The sequence below is a fragment of the Ascaphus truei genome, chromosome 3 (assembly GCF_040206685.1).
Source record: "Ascaphus truei isolate aAscTru1 chromosome 3, aAscTru1.hap1, whole genome shotgun sequence".
Lineage (NCBI taxonomy): Eukaryota > Metazoa > Chordata > Amphibia > Anura > Ascaphidae > Ascaphus > Ascaphus truei.
In genome coordinates this window covers 130,899,314-130,926,641 of record NC_134485.1, presented here as the reverse complement: position 1 = coordinate 130,926,641, position 27,328 = coordinate 130,899,314, and the positions used below count along the sequence as shown (strand labels likewise).

Below are 27,328 nucleotides of genomic sequence, written 5' to 3'. Positions count from 1 at the left end.
GGCGAGCCACTAAGGTTATACCGTTAGTGTATAAGTGTGTACGTTGCATTATAGAGTGATAAGGTTGCCGTGCATTATCATTATTACAGTAAAGTTGGTTGCATCACATGTGTGTGTATGTATTTCTTGCCCAGGGGAATCTCACATCACGGGGATCCTGGGTAAGTGGAGGCGCTGCGCTAAGTAAGTGTATAAGTGTATAAGTCCCAGCTAGCGGAAGCTCAGATCTCCTGGAGCCGCAGGTGTTGTACAGTGACCAGTAGTTCCTTTGGGAGGGTTCAGAAAAAGGGCTATATATATATATATTTCATTATTCTTTCTCCAATCTAACCCAAAGGTGGCAGCATCTCTAGATATGTTCTCTGACATATGCTCTTAATTTTTCTGCATTACAATTCCTCTATGTTGCTCCTCCCTATGTGTATGACAGAAGTACCATAATACAGGAAGCTGGGGAGTGACTGCAGCAGGGCGGTACAGTGCAGTGTTTGTGCAGAAACTTTGCCAGTAAGGGAAACAGCTGTCTGTGTAAAATATATAGAAGAACATTGTGCCTTAAAACCTGCAATTATCTGAACAGCATGGAAGATCAAACTAAGGGAGAGGTACTGTACAGTGTCTGCCCTTGTTGAGCTTTGCATTGCAGCATGGGGCTGATGCCTGGGAAATACAGTAGGGATCACTGCTTGCAATGATACACTTCCTAACACACATGCTGCATAGCACTTACAGATGTAGCAGACGTTATTACCACCATTAACACACAGAATAACGCGTTAAATAACACGTTTGTTATCTCCTTAACCAGTGTTTTCAATAGCACTACTGTTAACACAGAAGAGTTAACTCAACGCATTGCATTAATACTGTAGGTGCAATAACGTCTAATACATCTGTATGTTCTTGTGACACAGGGCTGCCTACTTGTTCGAGGTAGATAGTATTCCAGCCCTGACTATTGTCTCCCAAGTCCATCTCCTGTGACACTTGTAGTAGTAGTAGTAGTAGTAGTAGTAGTAGTAGTAGTGAAAGATCTAATATGTAAGGGAGATGTAAGGGAGATTAAAGAAATAAGTGTATAATCATTATTGTTAGATACTGTACATTAGCAGCTTATTTTCTCCACACATTTTCTCTCTTCCCTCCTATATTACCTCTGCAGTTTTAAGCTTTCATCTTTCTTACTGTGCCTTTTATGTCAGTTTCCATGTTGCCTCTCTTACTGTATTTATATATTTGTTCTGTGCTTCTATTAGTAATGTACTTACTAGTTTTCCCTTTAAGTAATCGAAGTCAAGAGGTACAGTAAATGCAGAAAAAACTAATTGGATACATTGAATACAATTATTAAATGTATAGAATAATTGAATGCCTTTATAAAATGATAATATTATACAATGTATCCAAGATGTAAGGAATGTACTGTATGCATTGAGTATATGTTCTACAAAGAAAATGTAGTTCAGTATAGTTTATTCCATCCAGTTTGCTTTTCTGGAATGATTAAATTCATGTTTTTCTTTTGTTTTCTATTTTCATTCTGTTGTTCCTTATCTCTTATTTTGAGCTATTGTCTTTTTTTTGCTTTTATTTCTCTGTTATTTATTTGTCTGTTTTAATTTTACTACAAATTTATCAGAACATAGGTGCTTGTGTATTTTTCTTGCCAAAAGTCAAACGCAGAACATAACCTTATTAAAACTTGCCACATTTCCCCCGTCGAAATCTAGGACTATTTAAATATATATAAACAGTGGAGAATTGTTATACGACTGAGGGCTTTCGCTTATTTGCAATTCCACAATATAATAGTGGGATTGTATCAATGTACTGTAGCAAATTGTTGACATAGAGTGATATTAAGTCCTTATTAGTCTTTTCCAAATCTTTTCACCCCTGGCACTCCAACAACTGTTCTTTCACATCATAGACACCAGGCTACTTCTGTGATACTCAAATTCATCTGCATTACACTTTCTGCTATTTTTAATAAAAAGCAGGTGGGGGTAACATACACAAATGTATAAGCCCAAAGTTAATATTAGATTTGTGTTTAGAATGAGGTCTATTTTAAACAAACTGCTTGTTTTGATTAGAGGTATTGCTGATTTTGAGTCTTTAGGCTTTGAACGCTCGTGAAATGTTGTATGTGTGGAAACACATGTAGATTATTCAAAGCTCCCCATTTACTCAGCAGTTTTGTTAAACATTGTGGAATTATACTGTATAGTAATCCTGTTATTTTTTGGGATACACTACCCCACACTTTGTGTTGCTATTCTTTCAGAAGCACGACTGTGAAAAAAATAAACTAGAATGTGGTTGATATTACAACTATTTTAGTGCTTCAGTGGATTGCAACACACAAAAGTGGTTAACATGTGCACATTGATATATTTCATTTACATATGCTGTTTGAATATCTTGCATCATTAAAACTATTACACACACTAATCCTACTTGGCTGGTAGGTGTTCACATGTTTTATTACAATAGGAGTGCTGGCTTCTGCTTTCAAGAGCTTAATATACCGGGGAAGAAGCTTTTAATTTAAGGGTTGTGTTTGCACATGGCCTTTGTTGGGGAAGTGACACATGGGATAGGGAATACGTTTTTATGGGGAACTGGAGGATTCATTAAATATTGCTGAGAATTATTTGTTTTCAGTTGCAAAATATCTGAGATGATGTGCTATGAATGCCTTTTATTTTGAGCCTCAATTTGCAGCTGTAAACAAACAAGCCCCAATGCTAAATCCAATATGACAAATTATTTAGTTCATTGTTTTTTCTTCTCATAAGTATGGGTATTTAATTAAATCCTCTGCTCAAAATATTTCAAGCCTGCAACTACGTAAAGGGGTGCATGGCATGTATATGGTGCTTAAGGGGTTAACATTTAGGAGCACTACAGTATATGTGTTTTGTGTCAACACCTATTCTCTCCTAGACCCTCTACAATCTGGCTTCCGCACTGCTCACTCCACGGAAACAGCCCTCACTAAAATAACTGACGACCTCCATGCGCCTTAAACTCAACATGGCTAAAACAGACCTCCTCATACTTCCTCCCAAACCTGGCCCTACTACCTCCTTCCACATTACTGTTGGAACTACGATCATTCACCCAGTAGCCCAAGCACGCTGCCTGGGGGTCACACTCGACTCCTCTCTCACATTCGCCCCTCACATTCAAAACATTTCTAAAACTTGTCGCTTTTTCCTCCGCAATATAACAAAGATACGCCCTTTCCTCTGTTGCTCGACTGCTAAAACTCTGACTCAGGCCCTCATTCTCTCCCGTCTTGATTACAGTAACCTCCTGCTGTCCGGCCTTCATGACTCTCACCTGTCTCCCCTACAATCTATCCTAAATGCTGCAGCCAGAATCACTCTACTCTTTCCTAGATCTGTCTCAGCATCTCCCCTCATGAAATCCCTCTCCTGGCTTCCGAGAAAATCTCGCATCTCACACTCCATTCTTCTCTTCACTTTTAAAGCTTTACACTCTTCTGCCCCTCCTTACATCTCAGCCCTAATTTCTCGCTATGCACCATCCCGACTCTTGCGTTCTGCTCAAGGATGTCTTCTTTCTACCCCCTTTGTATCTAAAGTCCTCTCCCGCCTTAAACCTTTTTCACTGACTACCCCACACCTCTGGAATGCCCTTCCCCTCAGTACCCGACTAGCACCCTCTCTATCCACCTTTAAGACCCACCTTAAGACACACTTGCTTAAAGAAGCATATGAATAGCACTGTGAATATTCTGAACACATGATACATAAAGCTTGGCCCCCTGCAGACGCACTTACCAGAACTCCCTCCTACTGTCTCTGTACGTTCTCCCTACCTACCAATTAGACTTGTAAGCTCCTCGGGGCAGGGACTCCTCTTCCTTAATGTTACTTTTATGTCTAAAGCACTTATTCCCATGATCTGTTATTTATATTATCTGTTATTTATTTGATTACCACATGTATTACTACTGTGAAGCGCTATGTACATTAATGGCGCTATATAAATAAAGACATACAATACAATACAACTACAGTGCAGTTAAAACTGGTACCTACTGTAGCTTTGAAGAGTCTCATAAGCACTTAACCAGGTGTTAACTTAGGTTAAAGCTATGTTAGGTCAATAACAGATCTCTGTGGATCTGGGCCACAGAGTCAACTTCACAGTAATTATACCATTACATTTTAGCACAGAGATGACCAACAGTGCAGTAGAGACAGAGTGTTTATAAAGCAAAGTGCTTTTAAAGGAGCAATCCAAGTGTGCAATTATTATTTAAAAAAAATTAACATAGGATTGAAGGATGAGTTCTCCAGAGCTGAATACACATTAATTTCAGCTCTGGGCACCTACTACATCCAGATATCCTGCCGGTATCTCTCTACTTTTTAACGCTCCCGTGTCATATGAGCCCATAGGAAGCCTCACCGGATGACGTTACGGCTTCCTACTGGCTCGTTCGACGCGGGAGCTATAAAAAGCGCCCATTATGTGATTCCTGCTACCCAGCCAGAGTGGCTTCCGGCACCCCCAATGGAGGTAAGTATCGTCTTGGATTGCCTCTTAAAATATTAATCAGTTTGTTATGCATTTAGACAGTGCAAAGCAAAACTTGTACACATTAATGTCACGGGAGACAAGGCTATTTACACCTTTTTACCGGGATCATGCATTGAGCAAAACAGGGTAATGAAATCAATTGTAATTTATTCAGCATAAATTCGCTTACACACAATGGAACAAAACATGCAGACAAAAAGACACACTTACTTTGGGTCTCGGGTCGAAAACTAGACTTTCATAGGTGCAGGGAACTCTCTGGGAGAGTTTTACCCTAACTGGGACTTAGCCCGGAATCTCCTGGAACCCAAATTGGCATAGAATTCCATACGCCACTGCTACGTTCTCTTCAGAGAACTTGGTACCTCCTGACCGTGAGTTAGTCCAAATCACTTGGCACTCAAATCGGCATAAAATCCCAGCCGCGACCACTACATTCGATTTTGAGAACTTGGGTGGAAAATTCTGAGAACTCTAGCGGGCAGGCTTTTCAGGCTTGAAATTGAAGCCAGTTGCTTTGCTATTACAAACAAAGCATCTTTGAAAAATACCCCCGCACTCTTTCGGCTCTGACTCAAGGGGAGCACCTGATCTGATTGGCTAAGGGCTTCTTATAGTAGTCTCTGCATCATTCATAAAATAGAAGCAGAGCGGACAGCCAATCAGCGCATGGGAACTCTCCCAAGCAACCAATCGGAGCCAAGCTAGCTAGAAAAGCTGGGTCAGTAGGAAATTCGAAACAGCTAAGGGACATGCGCAAGCCTGCACATACCCCCACAGTCATCCCAATGCCCCCTGCTGGGCAGGCTCCACTAGGTCTGGCAGAACAAGTGGCATCCCAGAGGACTGCCATTGATCTCCGGACCTAGTACTCCACCTTTCCCCGCTGGCCAAATGCTGTTCACACCTCTGGGCATCCTCTGGCTGCTTTGAACTCCGGTGTCCAGCAGACATAGCGGTGGCGCTTATGGGTTGCACGGGCTGCCTGTTTGGACATCGGTTTCGAATGTTTAAACACATTAAAACTATATTAAAGTATATTTTAATATACTCTGAGTTTCTGGGTACAGGGAACAGAAAAGGAAACAATTTTGTTTTATGTCTGCCTGCCTTATTTCCCACACACTTTCCCTTGGACTTGGGGGGACTCTCAGAGTCATATATGGTTATATAACTTATACTGTATATGGTTGGGGCACCCACAAACCCTATACTGGTTGTGGGTCACCTTGGCACTATCTGGGTACTCCCCTTAACCTAGGGATTCCCTCAGCTACAGGAATACATGTTTATCCCTGTGCCTCATTCTCCTTCCTGGGCTGTGCTGAAGCAGAGTACCCTAGTGGTGAGTTGCATTTACATTTTCAATGTGAGGTATTGCCAGGGCAATGTGCCTACATGTATCCGAGAATCAGGCATGATTCCCGGGTAAATTTATTGGGGACCCGGTAACTCTGGACCCCAACCTCCAAGGCACATTCTGTCAACGGTTCCTCCGCAAAACCCCCCTTGAAACTCATACGCTAGCAATCCCTGCTTGACTGCATGCCCGGAAAGGGAAAAACACAAAAATTGGTTTTATTACAGACAGTATAATGCAGCAATACAATGTTACTGGGTCCAAGAGCTAACTCTCTGGGACCCTTATACATGAAGCAGGGGTAACCAAAATGGGCTTGATCTTTATTATAGAGCCTGGTTACCCCTTCCCGTCACAATTTATAGAAATGCCGAGCATTTTCTCTGTTCCTTTTTTGCATTTTTTTTTTACATTGCTCTGTACTCTTGTTATACAGTATATTCCATGTTACTCTGTTGCATGCAGGATGATGTGGTATAGTCAAATATTTAATTGCAATGTGAGTGGAATCTGTGATTTACTATCTTAACTCTCTAAGCCGTTGCATACAAACGTGTTTGTAAATTAAGTTGAGAAAATGATGACTTATTCTAAAATATATTACAATTTCTTCTCAATCTCTATAACAAAAATCTAATTCAATGTAATGGTTTATTGCAGGCCACATTCAACGGTGATGAAGCCAGCAGTATTGTAAAAGAGGTAAGTATTCATTTATCTCAATATGATAGCAAGTTAATTTTATTGGATTAATGTCAATAGATTTAATGGTAACTAACAGTGCAATTACCTCAGAACTGGACTTTTAATGCCCCAGCTCGAAGAGTTGAATGCCTCAGGTCTTTAACAGATCCAGGGCATTATACCCCAGGCAATGTTTCAGTGTGTTTTCATGTATTTATTGTTATGGACAGTAAGTGTATCCCTCTGACTTGGCTGTCTTTGGAAACAGTTGTTGTGATGTGCAAGGCTCAGGGAGCTTTACCAGCATCTGTCTCTGCATTTTTTTTCTGCTTGTTTTCAAAATTGTTTTGAGTTTACCACTTTAGATGTTAAAGAAGTAGTCCCTGGTAGACAAAAAAAACACAGAATTTTGTAACTAATGTACTGTACAGCAGATGTGCGCAAACTGGGGGCGTGACCTCCAGGGGGGGCGCGAGACTGCCGACGGGGGGCGCGGGGTTTACAGAGGCCCCGCGCGCTTCCCGAAGGCACTTAAATGAAGTGCCGGGGGAGCTGCAGGGCCTCTGTAAACCTAACTTACCGTGGCTCCGGCGGCTTCCGCCCTGCTTCGCCATGGCAACGCGGCATCAAAATGACGCTGTGAGGTCATGTGACGTGACGTTGCTATGGCAACGTGACGTCATTACGCCGGTGCGCGGGTAAGTTGGGGTTGGGGGGTGGGGCGCGGGAGTGAGGGGACAGCCGGCAGGAGTGCGCAGGGAAAAAAGTTTGCGCCCCCTGCTGTACAGTATTTTACAGCAAATAAAAATACAGCTCAACCCCCTTATTACGCTGTGCTTGGGGTCCAAAGACACACATCGCGCTATTAGCGGATCGCGTTAGAAATAATGTACAATTGTTGCATTGTACAATAAATTATTTAAGATACCAATAATCGTGTTGTAAAGTATTCATAAATACAAAAATTGGGAGCCACACTTGCATCGCGTTATAAGCGGATTCGCGTTGTAACGGATCGCGTTATAACGGGGTTGAGCTGTATCACTTGTGAGCCCATTCACGTCTGTGAGTAGGTTTTACTGGCTATGCACTTCTTTGACACAGACTGTGCTGAAAAGCTGTGTAATACAGCAGGCTTATACTTATAGGGGTCCATGTTATAATGGACACTGTGCTCATTTGCATGTCATTTCCCAGAATCCCTTGCGGAAGTGAAAGAATTGTATGCTAAGAGATAATGGTGAAAAACGGGGTTGTAGTCACAAGTGAAATTTTTATTTACTGTACTGTATGGTGGAGGGTTTTTGTCACTTTTTTACCCACTATAACTTATACACAGTAATGTGTGGTTGTAACTATTTTACAATCCAATTGCCTGGTTTAAATAAATATAACAATTCTTAAAGTAAATACATGATTACTTTTTATTCATTGAAAACAAAGCACAAAATCCTTTTTGGGAGTGTTTGTCAGTCAAGTGTTTCCTCAACCCTTATCCCACCTGCCTTAATCAAAGAAACCATAAAGGACAGGGGAGACGGGAAGATATATCATATGATATATAAACACAGAAAGTATGGGCTGTGTCCCATACCAAATGAATGCTTCTTCTGAAATCTAGAATAAGTCAATTGTCAGGAAGAGCTGACTTGTGTATAGAATCTGCTTTGTACACAACAATAACCATTACTGCCCTGGTGGCACAAAGATTTAAAGCTACACCATACAATTGTACATGTGTTTAAAAAAAAAACAAACAAAAAAAAAAACATTATTGTGTTTTTTTTCAACCTTTTGAAGTGGCATTGTTACATGACCTTTTCTAAGCATTAAACAATTTGAAAGCTCTAATTCAATAAGGTCGGACTCAAGTCAGTGAATGTTTTTGAACCATATTGCACGGAGGCATAGTTGTTTAAAAAAGGGGAATAGGGAGCAACCATGCTGCTGTTTGGGTGATAACTTGTGACACTGGACGTCCAAGGACTTTAAACATTACAAGCTGTACCCGGCCGATATAGCAGATCTTAAAGGTTATGAATTAAGCATTAGTTTGTTTTTACCCCTCCCTGTACTGGTGTGCGTGTATTGCCAATCAGCCTATCACAGAGGGGGAGGGATTGGCAGCCTCACTGGCTGTTTCTGGGTAAGTCACAGGTCGATCAACGTATTACAGAGGGGTAGGGGTGTACAGCCTCACTGGCTGTCCCTGGGTGAGTGACGTAGCTGTTCAGCCTATCACAGAGGGATGTGCAGACATCCTTAGAAACTATAGATATATAGATTACATTAATTAGGACATTAATACCAATCACTCTTCCTCTGCGCCCCACTGCCATAAAAATTCTCCTCTCCCAGTGTTTCCTGCGTTAATGAGAGGCCGCCCAGTCTAACACAGAAGGGGAGGGATGCGCAGACATTATATATATATATATATATATATATATATATATATATATATATATATATATATTGATATATATATATATATATATATATATTTATATAAACAAGAAACAAACAGAAGCCTAAAGAAAGCACTCTAGCATATAAAAAAAATACAAAATGTATTCAAGCAATATCAAAAAAATACACAACACATAATTAAAAATACCTGAGGAAAAAAGCCCTACATTTCTGCACTGACTGCCTTTAATTGATTGTTATTAGTATGCAATCTAGTTATTACTTTTCTTGGCTTAATTTGGGTGTAGCCTCCCTTTAAAGCAGTTAATTTGTACATTGTCAGTACATTTGAGCTGTAAATACTAGCAATTACAGGAACTTATTAATAGCAGCATATTTTGCTTTGCAACTTACACAATCTAGTAAGTAGTGATGCAGTATAAGCTTTTGTCAATGTTTGCAAACTCACAAACAGGGTCCGTTAATAATGAGAAGTTTATTGTAAAATATAGTATGATCATACACATTCAAAAGTCTATAAGACTCTCTGCTAGGGAGTGTCCCAACAGGCTTTTTATACATTTTTGATCCCTTTGTTCAAAATAGGTAACCAGGCAGAATATACAGTACTAACCACTCCTTAATTCTTAAACCAATCATCTTACAGATCATTAAAACCTGGTTAGAACTAGATTAAAACAGTTCTCTACAGGAACCAGACACTTCTTGATACCAGGAATGTCGGCGTTACTTCAGACACAGTCGTAAATCTACTGTGCGCAAAACACATTCAAACCACACAAAAATGGAAACTAAAAACATAACAGACAAAATGGAAACAGAAAATTGCCTTCAGTCCTTCTCCAGAAGCACCCCCAGTCCATTTCAGTAATATCAACAGTATATTTATTTCAACAATATTACTTCATCACTTTCCTTTAGAGCACTGTTTCACAACTCCAGTCCTCAGGGAACCCCAACAGGTCAGGTCTTGAGGATATCCCTGCTCCAGCACAGGTGGCTCAGTCAAAATGGCAGAGCCGCTGAGTTCCCTGAGGACTAGAGTTGGGAAACACTGCTTTAGAGTACTTTTGATACCGGTAACCAGCATTTACAATTGCTGCTTCCATTTCATTGTTGTATTTGTGTTTTATATACTGCTTAACTTGTGCACCTAATTTTTCAGCATAATCATTTAGTTAATGTAAACACGTGAAAAAACTAAACACTGGGATAGAGCACTAGATGTAAATGTAATCTTTAGAAATCCCTTTCGAAAGTCCCCATACCTTTTTGTAATGTAGCTATACTTGTTTTGTAATGTTTCTGTGCAATTACTACAGTACAGAAGAATACTGTCTAGTGTTTTTATTGCCCTGGTTTCAAAGACTTGCTTAGATAAAAACAGTTTTTATTTATAGCTTATAAACTGTGCACAATGCCAACTGAGAGCCTAACTTGTGATTTTATAACAATACTACTATTCATAGTTGTTGTTGGAGCTTTATTCATGGTAAGATGGATGAATACAAGTTTTTCCTAGTGAATATGCCTTAGAGCAGGGGTGCGCAAACTGGGGGGCGCAGGATTTTCTTGATGGGGCACGGGCAGTTGCAGAGGCCCTGCGCTCGTCCCCAAGGCATTTAAATTAAATGCCGGTGGATTGCGTGAGGCCTCTGCAACTGAACTTACCGAGGTGCAGCCAGCTTCAGATGACGCCTTGACATGGTGACGTCACATGACCCCAATGACGCCGACAGACAGGTAAGGGGGGCCTGAGAACCGGGGGAGTGGATGCAGCGGGGCGCAGCATCAGAAGTTTGCGCACCCATACCTTAGAGCAGGGGAGTGCAAACTTTTCAGTCTATGTGCCTTCTGTCCCCCATGCTCGCGCCCCCCTCCCACCTTGGCTCTGGTATCAAGCAATGCCACGGGGTCATTTCATGCCAGGCTGCCATGGCGATGCGTCGCCCAAAGCCAAGGTAAGGGAATTTACAAATTTACAGAGGCCTTGTGCGGTCCCCCGTCATTTAATTTGGGGGAAGTGTGGGGCCTCTATAACAGGCGCACCGCCCCAGCCCCCAGAAAATCTTGCGTGCCCCCCAGTTTGTGCACCCCTGCCTTAGAGTCTTGTAGTCATATCAGTGTTATGATGTTTTGGTTAGTTAAACATTTTTTTTAAATACGCTGCTGTCAGACTCTCATATCTATAAAAAATGAGCGAGTGAGACATCAACTAGACTTTGTGGTGCATTTGGGTGTGTGTTGCTTTGTCTGGTTTTTTTTTTGTTCGTGTGTTCACTCACCACAGGTCAAACACCTTGATCGATTCTGATGAAATTTTGAGGGGAGCTCTCTGCCATCCTAACTTAGATTTGCCAGAAGTTTCAACCAAATCAGTGCAGCCCCCATCTTGGAATAAATGTTTTGTTTTTGAAGTGATATATACTGTAAAAAAAATGAAACAGTACATCTCATCGATCAGATTCTTGTTACAAAACATTATATGTTTTATTTTGCCACGTGATACATTTTCAGACAATTTGCTTGAACCTTTTCTGTGAAATTAAATATTTAAAATGAAAATAAATTGGTAATCATGGAACAAACAACACTGTTCAACAACAAACTGTATATTTACTTTAACATCAATGTGGCAGTGATAATTATTCAGGTTTTTGATTGGATTTTTCAGGGTATTCACGATGTAAGTATAACTGTTAATGCTTCATGGCCTTCTTGAGAATAATAAGTTTTGTGTTTTGTTTTTAAACTTTTGGACAGTTTGTTGCGAATGAGAATGTCATTGTTACAAGTGTTTTGCTGTTTGTGATATACTGTATTAAATTTAAAGTGGTATTTAGTATTTACATTTTTTTGTCAACTTCAAGACACTGCTTGATTGTTTTGACAGACAATATTCAGCCTTTGACAACTTCATTGCCAGTGCCTTGACTGTCAGTGGAAACTAGGCTTATTTATAGGCTTGTATAATACCATACATTAGCATGAGAATTAAATTGGCCACACATTACCGTTTTTAACTGAAGTTTGACATTACTACAGTAAGACAATTTGATGGCAAAATTCACAAGTTGATGGCGTTTCAAATTTAGTTTTGCCCGTGCTATGAATCTTTTGTCCTATTAGGTTTAATCGCACATGCCACAATGTACTACAAAATATAGCGTTTTCCTAGTGTTATTTGTTGGAAAATATTTGTTAGAGTAAAAATCATAAATTGACCCTGGTTGTAGAGATAAATCTTGAAAAGTTGGATATGTAATTATAAGAGTTCACTGAATATGCACTCTGTCACCATGAAGCCAGCGTTTTCTCATCTTTCGTTCATCCAAAAATACCCCTAGCACTTGAAATATTTACAAAAACTAACATTGATGAAAATGAAATCGCATCAATTGTATCTCCACTCATCAGAACCAGCCTCTTTGGGATATTGACAAATCTGTAATATGTAAACCTATACTTTGCTGAATTTTAAAACACAGCAGAAAGGTGTTATCAGATGGAAAAAAAATATCAAACTTGTCGTAAACTAAAGCTATATAAGAAAAACAACAAGAAAAAACAGATATAACTCAAATGAAAGATAAATCCTATTAAATTTTCAGATAAGAGATAGAGATGTGAAACATATAAATGGGAGTATTTATGGTCTGTTTTTTTTCTGCTATAGGAGTGTGAAAAATGTGCTAATCATGGACTATGTGTTCAATGTACCAAAACATTTTGGTAGCTACTGTAAAGCGAAAAGTTGTTTTTTCCTTTTGTGTCTTTTAGTGTCATTGCTTCAGTTTTGACTATGTGATTTGGGTGAATGTCAGTAGGAGGTATTTGGGACCAGTTAAATGAATTAACCTATTAGTTCTTGTAATTTATTCTGACTGGTTATGCTGTAGCAAGAGAATTATAGAAGCAGCAGATGTTATTTCTCCCACTAATGAGATGAGATGCGTTAACGGTGCCGTGGTATAACCACCTTTTACCGTGAGCTCCATTGTCTCCTTTTTACATACAATCTAATGCCTTCTTGCATTATTTGGCATTAACTGGAATAATAATAATGTTTGCTACATCTGTCTGTATACAGTAAAATATTTCTTTAACAATATAACTTTTTTAATTCCACCTAGTGTGTAGATGTCATCTTGAGTGAAGTAGACTACGATGAAGGCAAAGTCAATCAGTGGATGTCTTCAGTGGTTGAGCAGTCATTAACGCACCTCGTAAAGATGGGGAAAGCCTACAAATACATTGGTATGTAAGACATAAATAAAATGTTAGTTGAAATAAGTTACTCATCAAGAAATGTTTTATGATGATGCAATTTTACAGCTGCAGTTTATTTTTGAGAATCCCACTCTGTAGAAATGAAATGTTTTTCAGTAATATACAGTAAAGTCAGGGACCCAGTTCAGAGCTTTTAAACCTTTGTAACGGATTTTCTGGCCTAGCCTGACCCACCCAATCTCACATTGGCCCCTGTGGTCTAACCAGTCCCCATTACATGGTCGTGTCTGGTGGTGCACCTGTTGGCAACAGGACTCCCGAGTCTCCCGCATGATGTTGTGTGGGGATTGCCAACCCAGACAGACAGCTGAGGTAGTGTGTATGAGTCCTACCTATATCCAGTGCAGCGCCTCCACATCAGGATCCCTGCGTGTGGGGATGATTCTGATGAGGAACTCCTCCGTGGTGCCATCATATGTAGAGTAAGTTCAGACTCATACATGAAGATGTCCTGAATCAAGGTTTCTTTATTGTGGCTTACGGTGCGGGCCAACTGCCCCATACAGTGAGTTATCGAGCCACACATCTTGCTGTGTTATCCTTTCAAAGGTACACCCTCCCAATAGAGTGGGATCCCCTCTCCCCTCAGGGAGATCACCCCTGTGCCATGTCCCTGGACACAGTATGGCGTTGACAGCTTGATGCTGATTAATATAGAATGGGGCCACTAGTTACAGGACTAGTGGGCCTCTTTCTCCCAGGTCTCAACGCAGACCTGCTCCTTACTCCAACACACTAACTTTGAGCAGTGCTGTGCCTTATATCTCTCAGGAGGCAGGCACATCTCTGATGTCACTAACGGTGGACTCAGAGTATGTAGCCACTCCCATCCACACATAGGGCACCTCACCAGGGTGTGAGGGCAAACCTCCATGATTACTCTTGGCATCCCTGTAACATACCAGGCTTACTGCCAGCAGGAGAGGAAACTGCAGACCATTTTACAGCATGGCTAGATTCTCCCCCTGGTGAATCCCAACATCCCGTCTGGGACCTAAATTTGTTGTACCTTCTCCGGGAAACACTGTAAAATGTAAACACAATCAGTTACAACATTATTAAGTTCACAGTAATTGTATCACACAAAGCACTCTCTGACCAGCAGGGGCACTAACTCGCACAACATCTGTCCTGTTCCTCCTAATAGTAGTGACGAGGATCGGGTTTCTTAACTTCCCGACCCCCCATATCCAGGACCATTACGCTATACTCGCGTGGCAACCCGCTCTCAGGCCTATACACTGCTTTGTGCATATAAATGCTTCGGCCTATGCTCCACACTCTCATAAGCTGAGCAATCCTCTCCTCCGCCTTGCGTCCAGTAATGGCACCACCTCTGTTTACCATGTACTGTTCAATTGTTTCCCGCAACCACCTGTCCCTGTTATCCTCAATCTCCTGCATGAGGGGTTCAGGGATATAGGGATACTCCAGCCCATGGAACTTCTTGTATTTTGTTATAATGGCCCTCTCCGCCCTACTGGCCCGGATCAACCTTGTGTTGCCCGCTTTTCCTGGTAGCTCCCATGATAGGGGTTCATCTGGTTCCACAGAATCCGTCAATTTACTGGGACCCATGGGTTCTATTATATCGTGACGGATCTGGTACCACCACTCCTGCATTTCCTTTGCCCGTTTCTCTTCAGTAAACTCCCCACGAGCCCACCAGTAATCAACCACACCCTATTTCTCTAACAGGAACCGAGTGCGGACTAACGACGCCTCGTAACCTTCGAATAAGGGAGCCCACCACCGGGTCTCCCTAATCTCTTCTGGGGCAGACTCTATGGAATCCCCTTCCTCCGGTTCCCCCCAGGAGGACACCCCGGATGTTCCGGTAGACCGGGAATTAGGCCGCCCTACCCTCGTGGGCCTAGTCGCAAGGGTCACGCTCACTATGCTAGGGCAATCGCTGGATACCGACACTTCCCTCGAATACCCTCCACCCACCGACCCGTCATCAGAAGTGCAACTTTCCAGTCTCTCCCCAATAGAGTGGGATCCCCTCTCCCCTCAGGGAGATCACCCCTGTGCCATGTCCCTGGACACAGTATGGCGTTGACAGCTTGATGCTGATTAATATAGAATGGGGCCACTAGTTACAGCACTAGTGGGCCTCTTTCTCCCAGGTCTCAACGCAGACCTGCTCCTTACTCCAACACACTAACTTTGAGCAGTGCTGTGCCTTATATCTCTCAGGAGGCAGGCATATCTCTGATGTCACTAACGGTGGACTCAGAGTATGTAGCCACTCCCATCCACACATAGGGCACCTCACTAGGGTGTGAGGGCAAACCTCCATGATTACTGCTGGCATCCCTGTAACTTACCAGGCTTACTGCCAGCAGGAGAGGAAACTGCAGACCATTTTACAGCATGGCTACACCTTGATATTAAGAGCTGTGCAGAGAGATCAGAGAGAAGCTGTCCCTCTCTCTGTGCCTCCCCACACAGCTCTTACAGCAGATCTCACTATTTTTATTTTTAGTACATAGGATTGAAGTAGGGGGTTTCCGGAGCTGAAGTGGCAAGTATTAATCTCCCGCATCACAGCCCACGTGACCGGGACATTTAAACAACCCCAGATATCGGCACCCCATACTGAGGCCTGTACCTCGGGAAGCAAGAGTTCCCCTGACCTGAAACTAATGCAGTTCTACGGAGACACCCTGATTCAATCATATGTACTAAAAATTTAAAATATACTAAAAGCAAAGCTTTATTACCTTATTGGCTAACTGCTAAGGTAATAAAAGGATTAAACCCCCCCCAACTATCCTCATCACCTATCCCTTCAACAAACACCCTCTCCCCCCCCCCCCCCACCCCCACACATAGTAATTGGCAATGGCACTATCAGCGGGATCTGGCTAATAGTGCTTTTACCAATTGCGAAGCATAAAACAATACACATTACAAAATACAGTATACATTACAATAAAATCAAACACTAGCCATCAAATCCATTTATTGTCACTGTGGTTACCTATGCCCTTAACAGGGCACAGATACCCACATTGGCAATCAATGGGCACCCTGTAGTAAATAAAATTAGAACTTACCCCTGCCAGGATGAAGGTCATCATCCTCATCTATCTATCTATCTATCTATCTATCTATCTATCTATCTATCTATCTATCTATCTATCATAATACTGAGTTAAGTTATGGTGAGTAAGAAAAGTGACAAAAACCCTCCACAGGAAAGCAAATATGCAAATATAACTGTATGCTCATCAGCATGTCTTAGGCAGGTCTGCAACCCCGCCTTTCCCCATTATCACCCAGCATACAGCACTTCCACTGCAAGGGATTCTGGGAAATGACATGCAAATGAGCACACAGTGTCACTTATATATATATATATATATATATATATATATATATATATATATAATATAGAACACAAAATGTTTTGCTTTTAATACTACTAACTGCCTTATTTGATATGTATCAATATATAGCATTGAAAGGAACAGACAACCTAAACAAAAAGGGAAATGAGGCTTATATGATGAGAAATAATAATGTATAAATAATAATCAAACATTATTATGATTGCTTGATGTGATTTATAGAAAAGAATACATATGTGAGTGCACTGATTTTAAGTTGATTGTTACAAATGTATGCTCTTCTATTTTTTAATGCAACATATACTGTAGTATATTGATTTTTTGAGTCTCAGTAAAAAAGCCTGTGGACATAAACTGCTTCATTAAGATTTAAGGGTGTGTTCTGAAAATTATGCTTTTTGTTTAGTGACCTGCACAGTCATGCAAAAGAGGGGAGCTGGTCTACACTCAGCAAATTCTTCTTTTTGGGATAACACCACTGATGGTAATACCTGTTAAAATAACTTTAGCTGTTTGTAGAAAAAAAAATGTTAACCCTCTTCATTGAAAATGAAAAATGGTATATTAAATAATGGTGATGAGCAACTCTATGTATGACTGTACCTCTTCTTTCATGGTTTATTCTCCTCTAGAGAAAACATAACTTAGGTGTGAAGTGTCACTGTTGTGCTCGCCACAAACCAGGGTCGGACCGCGTGGCTGAGGTGGGGTTGTATAAGCACCAACCTTAGACTGCGCAGGCGGATCCGGATTGCGCAGTTCATAGTCGTACATAGCAGGGTCGGGACTGGAGAGAGCAGCGTAGTCAGCGGACGCGCCAGGGTCAGGATTGAAGCCATCATGGTAAATGTTGTCCAAGCAGGGAGTCGGCAACAGGAGATCAAGCAGGTCTTCCTGCTTCAGCGAAATTGCTGCAGGTCGGGAACGGGGTTTGCGCGAGTGGTGTCTACGGCCCATGGCGCCGGTCTCAGGAAGGGGAAGGCTGACCGGAGTGGGCACACCGCCAGGCAGCACTGGTAAACCAATGCTTCAGCGCAGGAGTCCAGAACGAGCCTGTGCGGGGAGAGAGAGCTACAGGCCTCAGGACTCAGAGACAGACCTCTGCTATGGGAAGGACAGCAGGCCTCAGGAAACAGGAAGCTGAAGTTACGCTGGAGATTCACCGCTTCAGCACAGAAACCAGGAACATGGGCTAGGAACAAAGGACATGAAACAGCAACAAGGTGGCCAAGACAGGTGGCTGTGGCAAACACAGAACATCCAAGAAGGATTATGCTCGGCAGAGAAGCATTGTGGGAAAGCTGTATTTAAAGGTCAGCGAACCTATAGCAAAAGGGGCGTGTGAGAGCATTGCTCTAATGACTGAACCCAAGCTGGGGTTGCAGTAATAGCTTGCACAGCTGCAGAATATATCATGGGGAGTGTTCCAGGACTGCACAGGTCTGTAAGGCAAGGTAAGCAGTAAACCGAGGTGTGGATTCCTTACATGAAGTTAAAAGTTACATGAGCTGTAAAAAAAAAAAAAGTGTGTGTGCCGAGCACGCGCATTTTAAGTGAAACTTCTTTGTCTTTTGTCACTGTTTTGTTGCATAAATTGTATTTGTGCTGGTGATGTTTTTAATTAAAATTCAAAATACAATTTCAGTGCCAAAAGGCAAAGAAGTTTGACTTAGGCTGCGTCCATAGACACTTCGCCCATGCCGAGGCGCGCGGAGGCTGAGGGAGAGCGGGGGCTTTCCCTGGCCATGGTACGCGCTCCGTCCGTAGGCGTGTCTAGGGGCGTGCCAGTGACATCACAGAGCTGGTTCGCCCTCGTTGGGCGAACCGCTCACGTGACCGGCCCGTCGCGCCAATAAATCAGTTTGAACTGATTTCTTGTGCAACGAGCGCCTCGTCCCGCCTCCGCGCGCAAGCGCCCACACGCTGTATAGACACGATCACACGCTCAGCGTCCGCGCAGTCGTCCATACCATGGACACAGCCCTAGAACGCGTGTTTTAGCTATTTGCATTTCTATATTTATAGCAGGCCTGCACAACTCGTAAAGTGAGAAGGGCCAAACTGTTCCAAGGAAAAAAAATTGGGCCGCGCGGGTAAAATCATCATCATCACCATCATCATCTCTCCTCCAGCACCTAATCATCATCCTCATATCTCCCCCAGAACCCCTCACTATCAACCTTTGCGATACTCCCCATCTATCTCTCATACCCTCATCTCTCCCACTCACCCACACACATAATACTCCCCTCCACATCAAACACATAATACCCCCCTGCACAGCACACACATCACACCCCCCCTGCACCTCACATCCCTCTCCCCCCTTGCACCTCACATCGCTCTCCCCCCTTGCACCTCACATCACTCTCCCCCCTTGCACCTCACATCACTCTCCCCTCTGCACCTCACATTACTCTCATCCCTTGCACCTCACATCACTCTCCCCCCTTGCACCTCACATCACTCTCCCCTCTGCACCTCACATTACTCTCATCCCTTGCACCTCACATCACTCTCCCCCTTGCACCTCACATCACTCTCCCCCCTGCACCTCACATCACTCCCACCCCTTATACCTCACATCACTCTCCCCCCTTGCACCTCACATCACTCTCCCCCCTTGCACCTCACAACACTCTCCCCCCTTGCACCTCAACTCACCTTGCACCTCCAATGACCCCCCCCTGCACCTCAAATCACCCCCCTTGCACCTCAAATCACCCCCCATGCACCTCAGGGGGAGGGAGGGGAAGGGATGAATCGCCGCCATTTTTTAAAAACTTTTTTTTTAACTTTATTTTTTTATTTTATTTATTTATTTAATTAATTAACTGGCGCCCGGCCGGAGTCATCGCGGGCCGCACAGAGAGGCCAGGCGGGCCGCATGTTGTGCAGGCCTGATTTATAGCAATGGTGAATTCCTTGTGTGTGTGTGTGTGTGTCAGTCAATCAGTGTGTGTGTGTCTCTGTGTGTCTGTGTGTGTCAGTCAGTATGTGTGGGGGTGTGTGTTAGTCAGTGTCTTTCCTCTCCCTCCCCCGTCACTGATGGCCTCTTCTGCCAGCAGGGATGTCGCTTCCATCGAAGAATTTTGTTACAATACAAGGGATTTTTCCTATCAAAACACGGAAGGTGCCAGCAAAGAAGTTTCACTTCAAAAAGTAGTAGCTTCCAGCCATGTAATTTGTAACACATACAGTACTTCACCACTTTTTCATGTTCGGTCAGAAAGCCTATGACAATTAGATAGTTAATGTTATAGTTAATCCCATACATACTACTTTTTATAATCAGTAACTCATATTATCTATCTGACTTTGGAAGGAATGCAATAGCAATGTCAACATTCCAATTATGACGACTAGTTAGAAAAACAGCTTTTAGAAAACCAATTTAAAAAAAACCCCATCTATTTTAAGAATGCATAAATGTACAGTTAGGTCCGGAAATAATTGGACACTGACACAATTTTCATAATTTTGGCTCTGTACGCCACCACAATGGATTTGAAATGAAACAACAGAGATGCAATAGAAGTGCAGACTTTCAGCTTTAATTCAAGGGGTTGAACAAAAATATCGTATGGAATGTAATTGCAACCATTTTCATACACAGTCCCCTTATTTCAGGGGCTCAAATGTAATTGGACAAATTAACACAATCATAAATAAATTGTTCATTTTTAATACTTTGTCGAGAATCCTTTGCAGGCAATGACTGCTTGAAGTCTGGAACGCATGGACATCACCAAACGCTAGGTTTCCTCCTTTGTGATGCTTTGCCAGGCCTTTACTGCAGCTGTCTTCAGTTGTTGTTTGTTCGTGGGTCTTTCTGCCTTAAGTTTTGGCTTCAGCAAGTGAAATGCATGCTCGATCGGGTTGAGATCAGGTGATTGACTCGGCCTTTGCAGAATATTCCACTTCTTTGACTTAAAAAATTCCTGGGTTACTTTAACAGTATGTTTTGGGTCATTGTCCATCTGAAAAGTGAAGCGCCGTCCAATCAACTTCGCTGAATTTGGCTGAATCTGAGCAGACAATATATCCTTATTGTAACGCGTAGCTCACCACAAACGAAGCGCGACCGCGGTGCTGAGGTAGGGAATTGAGTAACGCCAACTCACAGCCACGTGGGCGCGCCTAGAATGTAGATTGTTCGTGCAAGCCAGGTCAGGAGTATAGACGTGAGAATAGTAGAGGGTACTTGCCAGGTCAGGGTTGGAGAGTATCGGATCGTCGGGGTACGTAGCCAGGTTCAGGATTGGAGACTGGAGAAAGGTAGGTGCAATTCCGGATCAGGAGAGGAGAGGTGCGGAGTCCAAGGTACGTATCAGGGTCAGGTACCGGCAGGATCAACAGGCAAGGCAGGAGAATACAGGAACAAGATGTAGGAAGATACAGCGTCACACAAAACTATGCTCAGCAATGAGAGTCTGGAGCAAGAGGGTATATATAGGGAGATCCTCCAATGAAAAGCCAGAGCGGTATCAGGAAACCAAATCCTATAGGCTGCTGGTGCACGCAGGTGTGCCCTTTGATGTAGCCTGATCAGGCATGGAAGCGGGGCAGAGAGCGCGACGACCTGTGCGCGTCACTGAGGTCAGGAGACGGAGCCCAGAGTGCAAGTCACTCCCACGCCAGTCCTGTCCGTCACCAGGTTGAGGTCAGAGACTGCGGCGTGAGTCAGAGGGGAGGCTGGGTGAACGTACTCGCCGCGCGCCAGAGCGGAGGGTGGGGCTGGAGTCCGCAGGCAGGCAGACTGGCCGCGCAAGATCCACGCACGCGTAATGGGGCCACGAGACTGCGCATCCTGGGTGTCAGTGGCAGCAGGTGTTTCCAGGTGAGGAGATGGTCTCCGGCCACCAGGATGGCAGACCCTCACACCTATACACTTCAGAATTCATCCGGCTGCTTCTGTCTTCTGTCACATCATCAATAAACACTAGTGACCCAGTGCCATTGTAAGCCATGCATGCCTATGCCATCACACTGCCTCCACCATGTTTTACAGATTATGTGGTATGCTTCGGATCATGAGCCGTTCCAAGCCTTCTCCATACTTTTTTCTTCCCATCATTCTGGTACAGGTTGGTCTTAGTTTCATCTGTCCAAAGAATGCTGTTCCAGAACTGGGCTGGCTTTTTTAGATATTGTTTGGCAAAGTCTAATCTGGCCTTTCTATTCTTGAGGCTTATGAATGGTTTGCACCTAGTGGTGAACACTCTGTATTTGCTCTCGTGAAGTCTTCTCTTTATGGTAGACTTGGATAATGATATGCCTACCTCCTGGAGAGTGTTCTTCACTTGGCTGGATGTTGTGAAGGGGTTTTTCTTAACCATGTTAAGGATCCTACGATCATCCACCACTGTTGTCTTCCGTGGATGTCCAGGCCTTTTTGTGTTGCAGAGCTCACCAGTGCGTTCTTTTTTTCTTAGAATGTACCAAACTGTTGATTTGGCCACTCCTAATGTTCCTGCTATCTCTCTGATGGATTTTCTTTTTTTTTTGCAGCATAAGGATGTCCTGTTTCACTTGCATTGTTGCTCCTTTGACCGAATGTGCTGGGTTCATAGCAACAGCTTCCAAATTGCAATGCCACACCTGGAATCAACTCCAGACCTTTTACTTGCTTAATTGATGATGAAATAATGAAGGAATAGCCCACACCTGTCCATTAAACAGCTTTTGTGTCAATTGTCCAATTACTTTTGGTCCCTTGAAAAAGCGGGGGCTACATATTAAAGAGATGTAATTCCTAAACCCTTTCTCCAATTTGGATGTGAATACCCTCAAATTAAAGCTGATAGACTGCACTTTAAGCCCATATTCATTATTTAACTGTAACTTGAATTTATTTTGGTAGACAGCCAAAATAACAAAACTTGTATCAGTGTCCAATTATTTCCTGACCTAACTATGTTTTTTTTACTATTAGAAAGAATTAGACATTGTGTTCTTGATGAGAAAGTGGAAACCAAGTCAATTTGTGCCAAAAAAATATTTGTCGGCTTGCCAAGTTGGACTGTAGATAAGCACTATAGCACCACCATGTTTACAATGTTGATATTCCATGTTGCTTATGGGATTTCTGAGATAATTATTGGGAGAGCCTGTTTTTGAGAGTCTTTATTCTCTCACTAGAATACATTTGATATAGCATTGTGTTTATAACACAGAATGCGAGGGGTTCTGCAATTATACTTCAAGTAAGACAAACCTCTGTTCACCTAAACTTTAGTTGTGTTTTTACAAGGTATTGCATGTGAAGTACTGTAATCTTTTTTTAACCTAACCTGCACACATCCTAAACATACCCCAACAGGACCCTTGAGGAAGCATTTTCTGGTGATTCACCAGTGATGACAACTTAGGCTACGGCCCCGCTCCCTCAGTCAGCGCGCCCGCACTGCATGCAAGCAGCGCGCTGAGATGCACAGACCGCTATCTGCGGTCTGTAGGGAGTTGGAGCGGCGGCCGTGGTTTGAGCGGAGGGGGGCGTGGTTTGAGCGGGGGGGCGTGGTTTGAGCGGAGGGACCCGCTACTCCCCCCTCCCTCCACGGGCTCGGTCTCCCGGGCTGCAGGAGGGAGCTGCTGCGGGCTGCTGGAAGGTAAGCAGCTCCCGCTCCCTCCCCCTTCCCCCACAAATGCCCTCCTCACACACGCTGATACACACACACACCACCCCCTACCTTGTGGAGGAAGCTCTCTGACAGCTCCCGCCCCCGCTGCTGATGGGCTCATCAGAGCACCATGTGACGCGTCACCGCTTGGGATCACAATTTTCTTGCATCCCCTGGCGGCTGACACGTCACAGCGCGTTGTGAGCCGTGCAGCGAGGGGGGACTGGGACCGGCTCAAGAAGGATACCCCTGCTGGTGAGGAGCCGCCGGACGCAGCGGGACCAAAGCTTTATGATATGTGCAAAGACTGGTGCATAGGACTTAAGAATCATAAGAAAAGATATTTACAAATCAACAACAAATAAAATGCTGGGCTTGGTATATGTTGATGCTTGTTTTATTGGGTAACCATCACATGGGAGATGTGTTGTTTCAACTTTTTGGTTTTTGACCAGCTCTTTGTGAAAACTATAATGTTACCGGGATGTTTTGTGTTTTTTTTTTTTAATGCTTTTATATATATATTTTTTCTACATAAATCATATGAGGAGTGTGTTTTATAAATAGGATTTCTGACTAAAACAATTGCTGCATTTTTAAATTGCTATATTACTAAACCGAGCATCACATGGACATTTTTTCACAGTCATTATTAGGAGCCTTGATAAAGTGCACAAGCACGAAACATGTCGGCTCCATTTTGTTGCCGGTCGTTTGATTTTATGAGTGATTAAATGCAAATTTTGTAGTTACCCTCTCTCCAGTTTATTTTTTGTTTTGGTGGGTGGTCCCGCATTTTTTCTATTCCACAGTCATTATTAGTCAGATAACTCTCTATACTAAAGCAGCAGTCTGAGCTTCCCATTTCTTTTTAAATATATTACTTTAACCGGGGGAAAGGGTCCCTCAGAGCAGAGAAATAACTAGTTTATCCAGTGTGTAAAATACTTGCCAGGTGGACACAGTATGGCTTTCTGGTAGCCAATAAAAAGCAGCAGTGTCATTGGGAGATTACATCACTACTTTCTACTATTAACCCCAATGTCGTATTTGTGTCCCACGGGCACAAAAAAATTACAAATATCTCCGAATCTGGGGAGTTCATGGAGCTCAGAGGATTGTAAATTAGCCCGATGGACCTCTTGGTTCAGATACACATATTTAAATATATATATTTATTTAAAAAGTGGGGATTGCTGCTTCAAAATTAAAAACAAAATAAAATGCTCAGATTTTTTTAAGAGCACTTTAATTTTCTGTGTGTTTCTTTAACTTCTCTGTCTTGTTTCTCTTTGTAGGGAGCTGCACAGTACGATGGGAAAACCGGACCATGTATTGCATTGTCAATGTGTTTGCAGTTGCCATAAACCTATAGCTTATCACTGATAAACATTGATCTCTATGCACTCTCCAGACCTTAAATATCAGTATCTCTTATGAGGAAATTGTATTACAGCAAATAAAAATACCACTTATGAGCACATTAACATGTCACACAGGTCCACAAACCTACCTTTCCCCATAATCTCTGAGAATACAATACTTCAACTGCAGTCACGTATTCTGGGTAATGACATGGAAATTAGCACTCACAGTGTGTCACTCTTTGCTTTTTATCTATGCTAATATGATCGCTAAGCTTATGTGTGCCATTTTACACAGCTTTTCCAGCACAGCCTGGGTTTAAGAGGTGCATGGCCAGTAAACCTAACCACAGACAGCTCTTTCAACCCTTTGGGTTGCATCAATGGTTACTGGCCTTGCAATGGGAAGCTGGTAGTTGCTACAACCAGGTACACAAAGTAAATTATGGTGAGCCAAAAAGTGACAAATACTCTCCACGATCAGTAAATGAAAATACCACTGACAGTATGAGCACATTCACATTTCTGAGACAGGACAACAAACCTGCTTTTCCCCATAATTTCTCAGCATACAATGCTTCCACTACAGTCAGGGATTCTGGGTAATGACATGCAAATGAGCATTCACAGTGTGTCACTCTTTGCTTCTTATCCATTTTAACATGATGTCAACATTTTAGCTGTCTATTTTAAAAGCAGATTAAAGCAGAATTTACATTATTTCATACAGCTGAACACTATTGAAATTCCTCAGATAATTAACAACCAACTGCCTTAGCCTGCCATGCCATAAAATGCTGGTAACCCCACACACTAGGTGTGTTCATTTAGCAAACTAGTATGTTTCATTTGTTCATTAGTATATAGTTTATACGAAAAAAACAAAACCCTAAATGCAGTTCATGGGATTAGCATCCCAGAAAATTGGAAAACAATGAGACAAATTAATTAATTAATTAATGATATAATGTATTATTATTTTTATTTACAATATTCAGGTAATGTTTATCTCACACTAAATTAGTTGCATCTCTGCCTTAGATTTATGCACACAGTAATATAAATCAAGCTGTTTGTATTGCATGATTTAATACTATTTTTAACAAACAAAAACAGCGGCATTATTTATTCTTTTCTGATTCTGTTTTATTATTTCAGATGGGCAATTAAATTAAATTTTATTGTATCCTATTGAACTGTATTCTTGCAGCACCCAGCCATTTTCTAGCTATTACATTTTTTGGGGCTGCTTAACTGGAAGATTAAGCAATATTAATGCTTGTTTAGTAGCTTTTGCAATGCATCTTTACAAATCTCACCATGTGGTTTTGCTTTAAACACTTTTGAGATATTGGTTTGTACAAATATATCTGTAAAGAACTCTTATGTTTAGCTTCTATCGGCCATGTTTCTAATTTGCCATTATCCACATATATTTCTAAAAATTCTATTTTTTCTTTGCAGCTATTCAAAATAAAGATAAGATTATTTGGATTACAATGTACTTACTGTATGTATTCTATGAAAGATGAATCTCCATTCCAGGCAAATACTTCACTTATATACTGTAGCACTGCCAGAGTGGCTCTATGGCATCTATCGAGGGTAACGGACACCTCAGTGAAGTCTGGGAGGGCTGCTGTTAGCCATTTAGCCACAAATCCTCCTGTCTGTCCTTGATGTCCAGAAGTTGGGTTCTCACCTCTCTGAGCTCTGCGTCCATGTGGGATTGTCAGCTGATTGTAGTGTTCATCTTAGATTCCAGAGAGCTGGTGCGTTACCCAAGAGAGGATATCTCCTCTTTAAGATCTTTCACTGCTGCTTGCATTAGGGATTTACTGTTATTAGAGAGGGTAAGTATGTCTTTCTTAGGCTGCGCTTTAGTGCCGGCGACAGCGACGCGACATCGCTTCAAAACAAATGCATTGAATCTGGTGCATGCGCTTATAGTAGGCACGACGGCGACGGAGCGACGTGAATCTCTGTAGTCAGTAGAATTTGATTTTTACAGAGATGGTCTCCTCATGTGACAGGCTGTAACCAATCAGATAGCTTCTGATGCAGGGAGAGGGGGAATGTGTCTGTGTGTGAGTGCAGGGAGAGGGGTGAATGTGTGTGTGTGGGGGGGAGATTGTGTGGGGGGGAGATTGTGTGTGTGGGGGGAGGAGTTTGGGATTGTGTGTGTGGTTGTGTGTGTGATTGTGTGATTTTGTGTGTGTGATTGTGTTTGTGTGTGTTATTGTGTCGGTGTGGGTGTGTTTGTGTGGGTGAAAAACAAATATATCAAAGAGTGGCGCTCAAAAATTATATAAACAAATGTGATAAAATGTGATACTTAATACAAACATGAGTGGATGCTGCTTAACCCAGTGTGGGGTCGTTCTCTCGATCCCGTGGACAGTGAAGGGGTGAAGATCATCGGGAAGCGCAAAACCATGTAAAACAGAAGAAAATTCTCTGATGGTGCAGTATTGTGATTTATATGAGAATAAATATCAAGGTGCAGTGTGCTAAATACTCACAAGTGTAGAGTGAGCAATGTTCCCATAAAGGTTTCTTTAAATGACAGTCTGTCGGACCGTCAGACAGATAAGTGGAATGGTAAGTGCTGGAGACCTTAAATGAATAACATAAACACGGACATAGTGC

General features: G+C 42.4%; 1 protein-coding gene across 1 annotated transcript; it reads left to right on the top strand.

The window, feature by feature from the left end:
- Window positions 1-426: 426 nt before the first annotated feature.
- LOC142489193 (dynein light chain Tctex-type 3-like) lies at window positions 427-26,183 on the top strand. The gene is made up of 5 exons (XM_075589547.1): window positions 427-605; window positions 6,599-6,640; window positions 13,183-13,306; window positions 17,102-17,179; window positions 24,614-26,183. Exons 1-5 carry the CDS (start codon window positions 582-584, stop codon window positions 24,688-24,690), a joined length of 345 nt encoding a protein of 114 aa, XP_075445662.1. The 5' UTR covers window positions 427-581; the 3' UTR covers window positions 24,691-26,183.
- The last annotated feature ends 1,145 nt before the right edge of the window (window positions 26,184-27,328 follow it).